Genomic DNA, 14,627 nt, shown 5'->3' with positions numbered 1-14,627 from the left:
AATGCTCCAGAGTTAAAGCCTGCACCTCTCTAAAATTCAGATTCAGGATTTTGTTCAGACACATTCTAGAGATATGGTGGTGTCAGTGATAAAAGTGCAGTGCTGGCTCTCGTGATATCTCTCCCCAGAGCCTGGGGGCAACTTGAGGTAAAAATCCAAGCTCATTTTAAAATTACAGGGAGGTTACAAAGATTTCAAAGCCATGCAAAATCCAGCAGCAAGCACAGCCAAGCTACCACCCTGCAAAGCAGCCTTCAAAACAAACAGCATGTTCAAAGGGCTTGTAAGATTTGCTCGCATTGGATATCTTCCTAATAGTCTCCAGCTAGAGTTGGGAACAGCAGCACTGAAGCACAACAGGAAAACACACACACAGAGCAAGGTCCCTGCAGCCAAGTCCAGCCTGTAAATTTGGGCAGCTGACATTACAGATGTCTTCCAGTTGCCCTGTTGCTAAGACTGGCTGTTCTGAAAAGACAGATCGAGACAGGTCAGTGCGCACACACAAAAAACATTGTTCAGACACCTAGAAATACACTGGGTCAACAAAGTACATCAAGACATGGGGCTAAGTTTCTGGTCACCATTTAAGAGATTAAATTGGTGCCATGTCAATAAACAAACAGTAAAGGAGATGGCAGAAAACCTTTTCCCTTTCCGTCTGCTTTTTCCTCTGCCCCATTTCTGAGCCTTAGTACCCAAGGTTTTAAAGCAACACAGCAGAAAAGATCACTGGAGGGGATCAATGCTGGGATCAATTTTCTCTCAATACATGATCGACTGTTCCAGGGAGAAGTGAGAAGGCAAGGTGAAGTCAAGAGCTCCATGAGAAAGCACTGGTGAAGTCAAGAGCTCTATGTCAGCAATCACAAACCCACATCAGCCCCCAGGGTGTAAAAAGCTGCAAAGTTTCCTGATAACATATGGCAGAGCCAAAGAAAACAAACAATGTTGTGGTATTCCTGCCTGGGAGGTGCAAATTCTCCATCACCTCCAAGCTTCTTGAGCCCCCATCAAAATGACTGCATTATAGAAACTGCTGAAACAAGAGCTTTTCAGGGAGGCCAGTCAAGAAGTCACAGCACAACAAAAAAGTAAGCAGGGGGTGTTGTAGGGGTGGGAGCCCTTCTTTCCATGGTCGCTGTATATCGGCATGTATTAAACATAGACACAACAACAAGCAATAAATCACAGCCCAGGAGAAGTGCCAGGTGGAATGCACTGGAGGAAATTAAAACACCCTTCTCGATACAGTTCAGCGTTGAAAGAAATGCGAAGAAGGCCAAGTTGACTTATCACCTACATAGCCAGGATGCTAAGGGGAAAAGGGTTCCAACATTTGCAGCTGAAAAATTTGCAGTTGATTAATTTCCTACCAAAATAAAAGCTAAGCTTAAAAAATAATATCACAAACAACCTTTAAAACAAATAAATAAATAATGGCCTTTCTTGCTTTCCTCAGTTGTCTTCTTTTTTCCCACCTTTTTTTCAAATACATCTTCTTTCCACAAGACTCAGCCACACGGCAAAGGATCCATTGCAATGTACATTACCTGGCCAGCACCAGAATTCAACAAATTCTGACCTCCCACATCACTTAACATATGCACTCACTATATTGACAGGAGACCCTATCTTGTGTACTTTGGTATTGCCTAGTGGCTGCCTTAAATTGCTTAAAAGTATCATTAAACTAGTCAGTAGAGGCAGAGGTTGAGTCTCCATCCCCGAAAGAGCTGGATGACTTCCTTATTTCACTGAAAAATGCCCCTAGCAAGTTTGGTTTAGAAAAACAGCATTGGTACACAAGTTTCCCAGTAATTTCAGCCAGGACTCAGTGCCATGCAATGCATAAAGGCTGCTTATGGCCACCAGCAGACAAGGGAACCTCTTTGGAGCTGGGTTTTTGTTTAGCTGTGATAAGCTTATACTAGCAGGGGACTGCCCTGCGGCACTCAAGTGCTAAATAGATGGTGCTCCTGTGATGTACCCTCAGCTGCAGCTGCTTTTTCCCCACTTGTCCCATTTTTAGGCAGTTGAGCAAACCTCCACTGTTTGAGTTTTAATGGAAGTGTCAGACAAAGTACTTACGCAGACTGAAACTGGGACATGATTTATAAATTACTGGAAAGCCAAACTCAAGATTAGGAAAAGAAAGAAAAGGAAGGACTCACTTCTTTTGAAACCGGATGTGCATACCCACATAAATATTCTCTAACTGACACCCTCCAGGGTAGCCTGAAGAAGACAGCTGTATGTCCTGCCTTTTTAAATCTCTACTTTTAAGGGCTGTGAGGACAGGATGGCATTTTCCAGCTATGGTTCTCTTTCTCTTACTAAACACTTTTGTGTCAGTCTGTCTATATAAGCAACTAAACCTTTACACATTAAACAATTCTGCGTTAAACTTGCAGTAATGATCAAGTTATATTTTCTGAGAGGGACAATTAAGATATTCACTGAAAATAGAAAGAGATGGCATTTTTATTCTCAGATAGACATCAACTTAGTACAAGCTGACAGATAAATTCTTTCTGAAAATAAAATTATGGCGACATTTTCTATACCAGCGTTTTGTTTTTTGACAAGAGAACCAGGATATCTTGCAGTAGGCCATGAAAGAGGGAAACCATTTAGATGTTGCTAACAAAACAGAAGGCATCAGTTTCAGACAAAACTCACATCGAGGAAAGCAAAAGCAAGAGAGGAGAAGGAAGGGTATTTTTATGAGATGCACATAAGCAATTACCTGCAGCAGACCACACTATGGACTCAGGGATATTATTTGATTTGTCTCAATCAGTTGGTATTGCACTCTTTCACCTGCTTAAATGAAGGAACAGCATTTGGATGCAAAAACCTACTACACACATTTCTGGGTGGAAAACTGCTCTGGAGCCAACACTGACAATTTAAAAAATGTTTTTTTTCCTACTCCCTTTGAAAGGTACAATCAAGGCACGGAATCTATCCAGGTGTAAGAGGTGTCACACATACTTGACATGAGTTATTGGTTTCCAAAAACATTAACAAGTTGCCACACAGCTCAGCCCTGCCTCATCAGACATTTGAAAGGTGATCAGTCGGATAAGCCAGGATAGGCTGGCTGCAACCCAAATTCAGAAACCTGCAGCCATACTGCCGGTAAGAACAACCGGCAAAACGCATGGAATTAATAAAAGCAACAGTGAAATGTCAAGTTAAAAAAAGAAAAGAAGTATTGCAAGCCCTTCTTGGGTAAACGTACAATTAATTTCTGATGAGGACTAATTAATTTTAACCAGAAAAAAATACTGCTCATTCTCATTGCTCCTGTCTTGATTGTATCTATCAGAAGACGTGCTTTCAATAGTGTCTTTTGTCTTGTAGTAATGAAAAAAAGCCTCCTAAACTGAATCAGACTGGAAGATGTTTCCTCGGTGCCTTTCTTTTTAACCTGAAGTGGAATATATCAGAGCTGTTAATTTGCTTACCTTTCTGTTCTGTGCATGGAGCATCTCTCCAGAGGAATTTTTAGCACTCCATTATTTAAGCCCACAAAGAGTGACCTGTCGCTGTGCAGGATTTGGAGACTCTTGATTGCTTCCTGTTGTCCATCAGGGAGTATCTGCATTTCCTCTAAATAACAACTCCTCAGGCTCCTGTTAGTGGTAGAAAGGGCCTTCAAGATGGTGCCATACTCTAGTAGAACAAGAAACAAGGCACAAGTAAATCTTGGAAGCATTGACTTCATTACATACTTGCCTAAAGAGTAAAATATCACTGTCATCTTTACACAGCTGCTTTAAACTTAGTTTTGGTCATTCCCTCCCATTGGTAGAGAGAGCTCCTACATTCTTACAATCCCCAGCAGTTCTCAGACATTACAAAAACTGCCTGTGAGTGTGTTTTAATGAGAACCCAGAAAAATGTGAACCATCTGGAAAGTGAGCACCTGGAAATACTTTCAAGTTGTAGCACTGAGGCAGAAAAGAGTCCGGTCCCATCACCAGTGAGTTATACAAGGTGACCTGAGATAGCAGGGATCATTTCTGGTGCCTTGAGTTTGTATTTCTTTGGGTTTATGGAGCAGATCAGTGTGATTTGATGCCATGACAAATGACAACAGAGGCAGAAGCCCTGCTGGAAATCAGAGAGGCCTCAGTAATGACTGCATGGGTCATGGATCTAATTGAGCCTCTTCCTGGAAGAAGCCATCTTGCCAGCTTGACAAGATGTTATGGCATGAACAGTGCATACGGCAAAACATATGTGTTTGTGTTCACAGTGCTCTTACCTAAACAATTCAAAGATCTGATAAACTGTGGGAGATTTATGCTGGGGAAAAGGGGGCAGCCACACTACTTTTTGTTAAAACCCCAAAGAGGTCTGTCAGCCCCAATTGTTCCTGAAGCTTAATCTTTCTATCCTGGTAACTTCTATATTGGTGCCAATGCTCAACAATTTATAGTGCTGGGGTTGGCTGCCATGAGATGCTTCTTCACTTGAGAGGGCCTTAAGTGTGCAACAAGACTGAGGCCCAAGTTTGTGCTCTTTTTGTTTCAGGACTAGGTTTGTGTTTAGGGCTGCCTCTAGGGAGGGCTGTCTCCTCTGAAGCATTTCACTGGTTTAAACATTTCAGGTCCCACGGAGTTTACTCTTCAGTCACCTCTAACCAGGGCCAGAAAGGAAACACGAATAAGGAGGTAAGGTTATGGCAGTGGACCTTTCTACACAAATGATATGAGGCAAAAAGTATCCTGGCTTTCTCTTAGGCTTTGTAGGTGGGACTCCTCACTTAAAATATCAAGATATCAAAATAGCAGAACCATGCTGTATTTTCATTTAAGTACATTCTTCTCATCATAATCAATGGCCATGGAGGCTCCCACAATGGGAATGTTACTAGAACACATCCAAGATGATCACTTTTGAAGGAAGTGGTGGTAAAAGTTAGATGAATTATGACACAGTCCTGGAAGGTGGCAACACGATTATGAGGCAATGACTCTGCATTCAGATGTGAGATTAAAGTAACACTTAGGGAGGCAATCCATCTTATTCTAAAGTCAACGCTTCTTCAATAGAGGATAACAACTTTATACCCATGAGGCTGGCCATATGCTCTGATTAATCAAATTATTTAATTTAACCTCTATCATTAGTATGAATATGGACTAAGACAACCATTTATAACACTTTGTCCTTCTCCAGCATCTTTCCTTTATCCAAGATACCTACACTTTTCAGAAGAGGCAATGTATCCTGCTAATTAGAGGATGGAGGTAGAAATAAAGAGACTAAATCATTTAGCTAATTCTACCATGGGCTCTCTATGCTACCACACACAAAAAAAAACACCTTGCCTCAGCTTCCCCATCTGCATTACATTTCAATGCATGCCCATTCCTGAAAGCACTGGGAGTCATACACCAGTAGGCACATGGAAGTGCAAAGAATGACACAATTAAAACCTTGGGCAAGCCTGGAGCTTAGTATTACTATTGCTTATTTAGAGATGAGTATGTCACAGAACAGAGAGGCAACCTACATGCACATAAGCACAGAGCAGCAACCTTTGCTCTTCTCCATTGTAATGTATTAACCTGACTAGCTGAAACATGCTTTTATATAAGGGAGGAAAATGCTATCGTTGCTTTTAACCACAATGTAGATTTATGGTCTGTTCACTTAGGACTCTACCTCAAGTCCTCCATCCTGCTTTTAAATTTACTTACGCAAACTAACTTCCACGCAATTTTGTGTTGAAATGATATCAAATGACAGCTGTGTAATGGTGTCAAAACTGGGCTCCCAGGATTGCTACCTCTATGAGCAAGTGGAGGGAACTTTCTTAAGCCCTGATGCTCTTACCTGTTCCAATATACATCACATGGTAGAGAGTATCCTTCCCCTGAACAATATCAACCACAAGTTTGGAAAATCGAATGCTGTCCTGAGTCACGTACGGATCTACAGTCACTGGCTGCACGACATCATTCATCAGGAATAAGCGCTGTGCATCCTGCAGAACTCTCTCCGTCAGGTTCTCGTTAGGGCTGTCATCATTCAGCGTCCCACACTAAACATAGAAGATTGAACTTCAGCACCTGCATTTTCTCCCTGCTCCAGCAGCCCAAGACCAAACCCTGAAATTCTTCTGGAAACCCATGTCCTGTTGATTTCTTGGGAAGGTGGGTCTGTGTGAGGGCCACAGAATTAGGCTCTTAGCCTTACCACAGGTCCTTAGCTTGGCTTTAGCCTGTAGCCCACTCTTTAAAAAAGTTTCTCACAGCTGGTCCACAGACCAGCAATGTGATGTTTCATTCCCCTGGGATACCCTGCAGCCAGCAAACCAGAAGGGCGAAAAGCATTAAGAAACCAAGGAGAAAAAGAAAGAATTAAAATTAGCTGTAGAAAGATTTAAAGCCAGCAGTGGAAAGTTTTTGTGGTGATGAATCCTTTAAGTATTTCAAATAATCTTCAGGGTCTACCTGGCACCTCGGTCTGTGCAATGCACAAAACCTGGGGGTTAAAACCCCTGAAAAATGGGTTGGTTTTGTATCAAAGAAATCAACTCACCACGATGCTTTTCTCTGATGTGCTGCCATCTGAATAGACCCTTCTGGTTTAATCTGAAGCAAGGCAGGCTAGCCACTAGCTCCCCCATTCCCACATGCAGCTCTTCTATGCTCACAGCAAATGGCAGATCAAGCCATGTCCATATATCTTTGAGCACCAAGAAACGTACTTAAATAGGACTCAATGCCTTTGTCCATCCAGAACAGGGAGGAAGAAGAGAGCTCATCTCATGTCTTTTAAATACCATCGTAAGTCTTATCAGGTGGATAGTGCATTTTAAAGCCTGAGTTTCTACCTCACACTCATCTCTAGAATTCAGCATTTTCAAAAGCCGATGCAAGTTTTGTGATCCATGCCAGTAGTCAGGGCTGGATCTTCACTCTTCCCCACCATGCCCTGCATGATGGGCAGACAATTCATTACTCCAGATGAAAGATGGGTGACTGGTTATTTTTCTTGCTCTAGTCCATGGGAGTCAGTGCTACAATTAGAAATCCTGCCAAATCCCATACTCAGTCCATGGATAGCTTCACTTCTCACTAAGTGGCGCTCATACTCGAATAATTTCATAAGACAAAAAACCCCACAGATTTCTTTTTCTTCATTTTGGGTTCAGGTGTTTCTGCTTTCCATGGAAGAGAAGTTAGTATACAGTATATTAGGATGTTAATTCACAGCACTCCAGCTACAGTGTACAAATATCCCATGTGCATACTCTTGATATGCATCGAAGCAGCTCTGCAGTGAGGCTACCTTTCTCAGGTGCACCATCCAAAGCTTCTCTTACCAATGTGCTAAAATGAGTTGACAGGAATTCAGCTCACATTTACAGAATAAATATGGATCCTAATGGCTGGTGTACTAAGCCCTACAATATTTTGGAGCTTGTGTTAACCAGGTGAACAGGGTGATACTAATTCCTACCACGTATGAACACAGTAACTTTTTTATCAATTTAAACATCTTCCCAAGTAGCCAGACTATGGAGACATTGCTGGGGTTTTGGTGTGCCCTCAATTAGGTTTTAATGTTTTTTTCTATTACAATGGCTCTTTTTAGCTTATGACTCATCCCACATTCTAAAGAGGTTTTAAATCTCTCTTCTGCTGTATCCAGTACTTCTGGTTTACACTACCGTCTTGCTTCGGATGCTCTTCTCCCCACTCACTCTCGTTTCTAGAGCGTCACTGAAGGAGCAGTCTCAATGGCAGGAACATCATTGTTGGCTTTTTTTTCTGTTCTCATCAAGTCACAGATAATCCTTTCGGTCTATTGGCAGCCTGTGTGCTGACACAGCATCCTCTGGTTTGGTTTTGTTTTGTTCTAATATCCTGATTATCTGCATAGCCCTGATCCTCTATAGACTTTGGTATTTCTCCTTCCTCTTTGCAAGAAAAAAAAAATAAAATACCTTGGCATTCTTCCCTCGTCTTCCTTTGTGAACACTGAGGCAAAAAAAATTAATTTAATTTTTTTTCAATATCTGCCTCTTCTGTCACTAAATTACCCTTGTCATCTCCTGAAGGCCCTTCACTGACCTCTTGTTCCTCCTGTACTTGAAAAACATCTTAATCTCTTCTTGCAATCTTCCTTTTGTCTGCCACATACCTCCTTTTCCTTTCCTTATTTTCCTCTGACCCTTTTCTTTCATGTTGCTGCTGCAGTCTTTGCACTCCACATTTTATCTGATACTTTTTGTGACATGGAAGTGTTTTCCAAAGTCCTTTGCTGTTCCTCCTGGGTTAGGCCCACGAGGGACAGAAAGACCTTGATTCTCAGTTCTTAGTCAACCTTAATATTCCCTTTAAAATCAGAATTAAAAAAAAAAAAAAATTAAAAAATAAAAATGAAAGGAAAAAGCCTGGCCATGTTTGGCATGGCTGGGCCTTCAGGGAAGCTTTGTTTCTTGGTTTTGAGTGCACGAAGCTGAGGGGTGATCAAGAGCCCAAACCTGTTTCACCTTACACAGGCAGAAGCCCCCCCTCAGGTGCCATGAGGGTATTCAGGGGGAGAAATCAGGTTTCTCAGCAGGAACTCAAGCATGTCCCTGCTTGCACTGAGGACCTGTCTCCCATCTGCTCTCGCTGTGATTTCAGGTGACTGCAGAGTCCTTTTTTGAAGGTCCCTGGCATCACCAGCTTGAAGGCAGATGGCATTTGCAGGCAGCCTCAGCACCTTTGCCATGATAAAGGACAGCCAGATTCACACAGTCAGGATGAAAGGGTTCACCATGGGGAAGTGAGGACAGAAAGACAAGTCCATCTTCCCTAGGATTTCCAAAGTGGGAAGGGACTCAGCTGTAAAATCAGCTCATGCTTCAGAAGACTTGGGCTCACTGCAGCTGTCACATGCATAGTCTGCACCTCATTGCCTGATTCTGTACATAAAGTGACTGAAGTTGTTCTATAATTTTCAGATTGGCCTTAACTGATAATCCTGGAAAGCTGCTCATTCATAAAACTAAAGATTTTTAAGGTGACATAGAACACCTGTGATCATCCTCATGCACCCTTTTCCACCAGTTACTGCTGCAATATGTCCAAAACTTCTGGCTGAGCTACCCTGTCTTGGAAAGACATCCATCTTGCACTGAAACACTGTTAGCCTTAGGGACCCTATCAAGTGATGGAAAATTCATCACATCAAAACACAGCCACAGTGTTTAATTACCTTTCTTGTTTAAAAATATAGGTTGTCTCCATTCTAGTTTGTCTTTGTCCAGCTTCAGCTTTCAATCCTTCCCAGTTTTGGTGGGGACATGTCTCTATGTTCTTTTGTGAAGGATCATATTCTCAGAGTTCAAGTGTCAGTGATGAGTATAACAGAGTTTCAAATTATTCAGTATTATAAAAAGTCTAAACATTCTTATTATTGGTAAAACCATTCCTTTTTTGCCACAAATCCCATGTTCTAACATGTGGAAAGGCTTTCCAGAGACTAAAACACTCATAAATGTGAAGAAATACAATTTATCTGCATCATGGATCTACCTGGAAAAATGTTCACAAATGAACCCATTGGAGTGATAGAACACAAAAGGGACTGAAGTAAGCTGAAGGGCAGCAGCAATACCTGGAAATTAGGGATAGGATTTAACGTTGGCAGCCAGGCTGATCTTGGGTTTTCTTGGTAACGGAAAGGGCCATTAAATGCCTGAGTAATGGCACTCAAATTGAAGGCACACACTGCTGAGGCAGCTATGCTGTTTCTAGAAAAGGGGAGGGAAAAAAAATCAATTTAATCACTAGAACATTGACATTTTCATCATAAGAGACATCAAGCTCCACTCAGATAAAATACATGCAAACTGCTAGGTAGATGTACAGTGATACCAATCTCATAGGGAGCAAAAATAAATAAATAAACTGTAAAATGCAGAGGGGTTGCATGACAATTTTGAGAATGAATTTTAAGCTTGGTTTGAAAATGCCTGTGATTTAAGAGCCACAGAAGCAGTTTGGACAAGAAAGGTGAATACAGTTTCATTTGCATGGATTATTTGTGTCTGTTGTATTTATTTTTTTAACAACTCATCTATCTTTGATTACAAACAACCTAATTTTTAATCTCTTGGTGTTTCACAAGGTGAAATTTTGTTTCGTGCTCCAGAAATCTCCAGCTATAAAATATATTCCCTAATATTTTATATATATATTTACACATATATATAAAATATATACATAAATAAAATATGCACACTCATGAAGGGGAAGGGAAAGGGTGACACTGTGAACCAGGCTGGTTGTTATAGCAGCTCAGCATGCAAAATGGCCTTGCTAATACGTGTTTTCAATGATCACAGTTCACTTCTTTGTGTTCCCAGCTGGGAACAGCATCTGTCTCAGGCAGACGATTCACCATGCACGCACCGGCCAGGGGAGGCATGGCTACGGAAATGCTGCTGTAGAAAGGACTCTTTGGAAGGGAATTTGTTTTAGGGATGCTCTGCTGCCCAGTCAGACTCACACACAGGTTAGCTGGCCTTTGCTGTTCCATTTCAGTCATGGAGACTCATTTCTGGAAGATCCTGAGCAGGCTCAGCTCCTTTTGCCTCAAGAGGGTCGGAGGGCACTTCCTGGATAGTGAGGGCACCTCAAGGAGGCTGGCCCAAACAGGGACTTGTGCTAAGTGGTAACCCAAAATTCAAAACTCCTCCCTGCCCTCCTCTTCCCCCTGCTTCTTTTCTTATTATTTTTTTTTTTTTAAAGAACAACATTCAGAAAAAAAGATATCAGAATAAAACTAAAAATAAGGCTAGCACAAGAGACTGACTTGTCACAGTGCCTTTTTAAATAACCCAAGCTTTGCTGTATGTATCTTTCTGCTAATTAAAGCAATTTGAATTCTCTGAAAAGAGCACATTTTTTAAACTAAACCAATAATTACACTCTCTTGCACAAAAAAAAAAGAAAAAGAAAAAGAAAAGCCTTGCTCCACAATCTCAGGCTGGCAAGCAGAAGAACAGATTCTTTCACAGCATATTTCTTCCAAGCAATACAACATCAGGAAGAGCTTCCTGCTTTGTCTTCCCATTCTCCACTCCTGCCTCTGTCCCTTACATCCCTGGAGTGATGGAATAGCTCACTTTGAACATGTCAAAGCAATACCAGGCAAACCTTTCTCCACTTTTGTCTGAACACCGCTGACGCAGTGCATGCTCACAGACGGCAGCTCTTAAGGCAAAGCTAATGATGGATGACAAGTAAATGCCTTGAGGCACTTATGGGAAAAAAAAGGAAAATGAAAAAGAAAACAAAAAAGGAAGAGAAAGAATATAACCCCATTAGTCTAAGAAAAATAATTTTTTTTTTAATTGTATTTTTAGGGCCCTGCTAAGGACTCCATAGTTTAGCCCTTTCCCTTTGCTAGACTGGAGAAAGGAAAGAGGTTTTCCATTAAATCTGTGGCCTGTTTTCCTTTCCATCTGTGGCCTGGCATATTTCCCATCCCTCACTATGAAAAGCTGGATCCCAGTCTCAAGCCAGTGACATCAGCTTGTGCAGCTGGCTCCTCTGTTGTCCTGGTGAGAGGTGCAATCTCCTTTATTCCCACCTCTTACATCCTGTGATTAACTAGGTGGTTTAAAGAGTAAGTTAAGTTCAAGGAGATTTTAACGTTGTCTTTGCTACCTCCCAGAAAATTTTTAATAAAAACATCTTAAATATTTTATCAGCAGCTTCCCCTAAAAGCTCTCTTTCCCACTGATTCAGTTGGGTATAACATAACATGAAACAATAAGTCTATATGCGGGCGTTACCATAACCACTAAAACCCCTTTGTTATAAGACGACCCTAAATACATTAATTAATTTTCCAAAATAAGAAAACCTTTAAACAAGCAAACAAACAAGTCATAGGTTTGCAATGCATTGGTGTTTGATTATAAAGAAACTCGGACTGGAGCATACAGCAACCCTCCTTGGTATGCAGAGCTCATGTAGCAGAATATAAGTCCCAATGGAAGTTAAAAGAATAATTACCATTATTTCTCCAGTCGGATGACAAATTGGAACATTTTCTCTTTGAACTCTCAAAAGAACATCATGTTGTAGACCCAAAGTGCTTCTTGATCTAACTTCAGCTATTATCAATAACTTATTTCTTCAATTAAACAAATGTTACATATTATATTGTCCTGAGAAGATACAAGAGAGGATGTACATCCCTAATGTATGAAGAATGACTTAAATGTAATCCAAAGGAGATGGGTAACACTCGTCATGTCTCATGTTAAACCTGGGAGACAGACACAGCAGAAGAGAACCAGAGCTTGCCTATGTCTCCTCACTCATAGTCCAAAAACTAATTGTATTATTTGATAAAAATAATACAATTTATTAATGATTTTCTCATTTCCAACTTCTGTTCTTGGCTGGATGAATGGAAAAATGGATAGTTAAAACATTATTACTATGGCCATAGAAGTCCTCTCAGATTGAAAAAACCCCCACAAACAAACAAAATAAAAACCAACCCAAACCCCAGTATAATCTCAACTGCCTAAAGAAGTAGCCAGGTTCCCTTTTAATGTTCAGAATATTTGGCTAACATTCTCTGAGTGTTTTTAGAGAACTACTAATGCTACTTTCAATCCCAGAACAGATTTTCCCCAAAGTCCACAGCCAAGGTGCACAGCTCAGCCATGTTAATTTTCTTAGTTGCTTCTCCACTGACTCACTTTTGGCTGACACTGGCAATGGTAGTGCAGAAACAAAACATGGAAGATCGATGAGGGTGGCCAAACACCTACTTCCTTGCAGAGGAGGTGTTTACAGAGTGGGAATAACATTCAGGCTATGTTAACTCTCATAGTGAAATTCCCAACAATTCTTTAGCTCAAGAAGCTGGGGCTGGTGCTTTGTGACTTCAGGGGCTGAAGTTCAAGCCCTGTTACACCAGCAAGTGACACATTAAAACAGGAAGGCCCGTGTACTTCAGTGGGGCTTCGTTTTGGTCTGCTGACGGCTTTTTGGGAACAGACCATTATTCACATTGAACAGTACTGCACTGCACATAAGAAAACAAGAAAGAGTTGGCTATGCAGCACAAGGAAGGTGCTTGGAGTGCTTGTCATGTGGAGTAACTAACTCAGGCTTTCATTCGCTAGTTTACACTTCAGGGGTAACACCCCCATGGAGAACATGCATTATTGAAACTGAATACCATGCAGGCCAGTTATAGCTTGAAACTTATCATCCTAGCCTTGGGCTTCAGTGAAAAAGTTATTTGAGTTTTCCTGACTAAAAAATATACATTATGAGTTTTTTTAATACGTTTTTTAATTAACTCCTCCTTTGTGCTTTCACAGATACACTAAATCATTCCAATTACAAATTTTTTCAATATCAAGCCAAGAAAATGTGATTATGAAGTTTCAGAAATCATACCTTCCTCTCAGAGTTTAACACTGCTTTTGATTGTGGACCTGAAACAATCTATAGCAGAGGTACAGTCCCCCTGGGAAATGTCAAATGCTGTAGCCCACATGACCTTGCTACTATGAAGTGTTGTTCAACAGCAATTTGCTGATTTCAGTCTAGGCTGTTGTGATCCCATCTGCCTCATTCTCCTCCCTCCAGTCCTTCTCTCTCAAGCATATGTACCTGTCGACCTCATGGCCAGTCCCAATGTTCACATAATTGTGTCAGATTGTCCCAACAGTTAGCCTGGCTGAAATGTAATTATGTTTTTCTGTTGGGTCATTTTTAGACAGTGTCTCTGAAATACACAAGCAGCATTGCCACAACAGAAAAACAGAAGCCTTTCACAGCCCAGGTTTATATCAAATGAAGTTAGCCTAGAACTGCACAATCACCTTTTATGGACTCCAGGAATCTATGAGCCATGGATTAAAAACATTGTTCTAAAGGCTATATTCCCATGATGGATAACATAGACCTATCTATTCCTTCAAGTTAACCAAAGGATCTTTTGAAAATGATTACTCAGAGTATCTAAGAAATCAGGATATTGTCAGTCTCAGACTGCTGGGAATAGAAGAAGGGCAGTAAAACAAGTACAACTTACACATTAGTAGTGAAGACACCATAGATCAGATCTTGCTCGGGAAGGTAGAAGGTGCTTTGCAGTTCATTATAATAGAAAGGGATTTCTCCAGCACGGGAGCAGTTCAGCCTGGCCTTCATGAAAGTTGTCCATGTGTCCTCCAGCAAAAATCTTCCTCCAATATCATTTTTGCAAACCCTTGCCACACGAGAATACACTGTTTTCCCACAGTCATGTTCTACTGCATTCTCACGGAAGAAGAAGTAGGTGAACAAACCAATGTCATAGGCAGCAATAAAGTTAGGCTCTGAAAAAAAGAAAACCAAACCCAACATTTGAAAAGATTTATACCAGTCAGAAATCAATCCATGCTCACTGACCTGCTCAATGCATTGTGCCACAAGCTCCCTTTATTCAGGCTGTCAAAGCTGGGACCAGAGGGAGTTTGGAGTCAGCAGAGGACATAAAAACAGTAGATGGAAATAATGATGTATGGTGATACAGCTCCAGTTCCATACTTCATATCCATGACAGACCTCATTGTTTCCCAACTTTATTGG

At 41.1% G+C, this 14,627-nt stretch overlaps 1 protein-coding gene across 3 annotated transcripts in view; it reads right to left on the bottom strand.

The window, feature by feature from the left end:
• Positions 1–14,627, bottom strand: part of SEMA5B (semaphorin 5B) — a 283,952-nt gene that overhangs the window by 57,339 nt on the left and 211,986 nt on the right. For all 3 annotated transcript variants that reach the window (XM_065671441.1, XM_065671442.1, XM_065671443.1), the window contains 4 exons: positions 14,089–14,374; positions 9,634–9,769; positions 5,854–6,061; positions 3,474–3,681 (listed from right to left, as the gene is read on the bottom strand). In XM_065671441.1, coding sequence (XP_065527513.1) covers positions 3,474–3,681; positions 5,854–6,061; positions 9,634–9,769; positions 14,089–14,374 — 838 coding nt within the window. The remainder of the gene's footprint in view (positions 1–3,473; positions 3,682–5,853; positions 6,062–9,633; positions 9,770–14,088; positions 14,375–14,627) is intronic.

The sequence above is a fragment of the Lathamus discolor genome, chromosome 3 (assembly GCF_037157495.1).
Source record: "Lathamus discolor isolate bLatDis1 chromosome 3, bLatDis1.hap1, whole genome shotgun sequence".
NCBI classification, from domain to species: domain Eukaryota; kingdom Metazoa; phylum Chordata; class Aves; order Psittaciformes; family Psittacidae; genus Lathamus; species Lathamus discolor.
The sequence above is the reverse complement of the archived record's forward strand: the minus strand, read 5'-3'. Positions and strand labels throughout refer to the sequence as shown.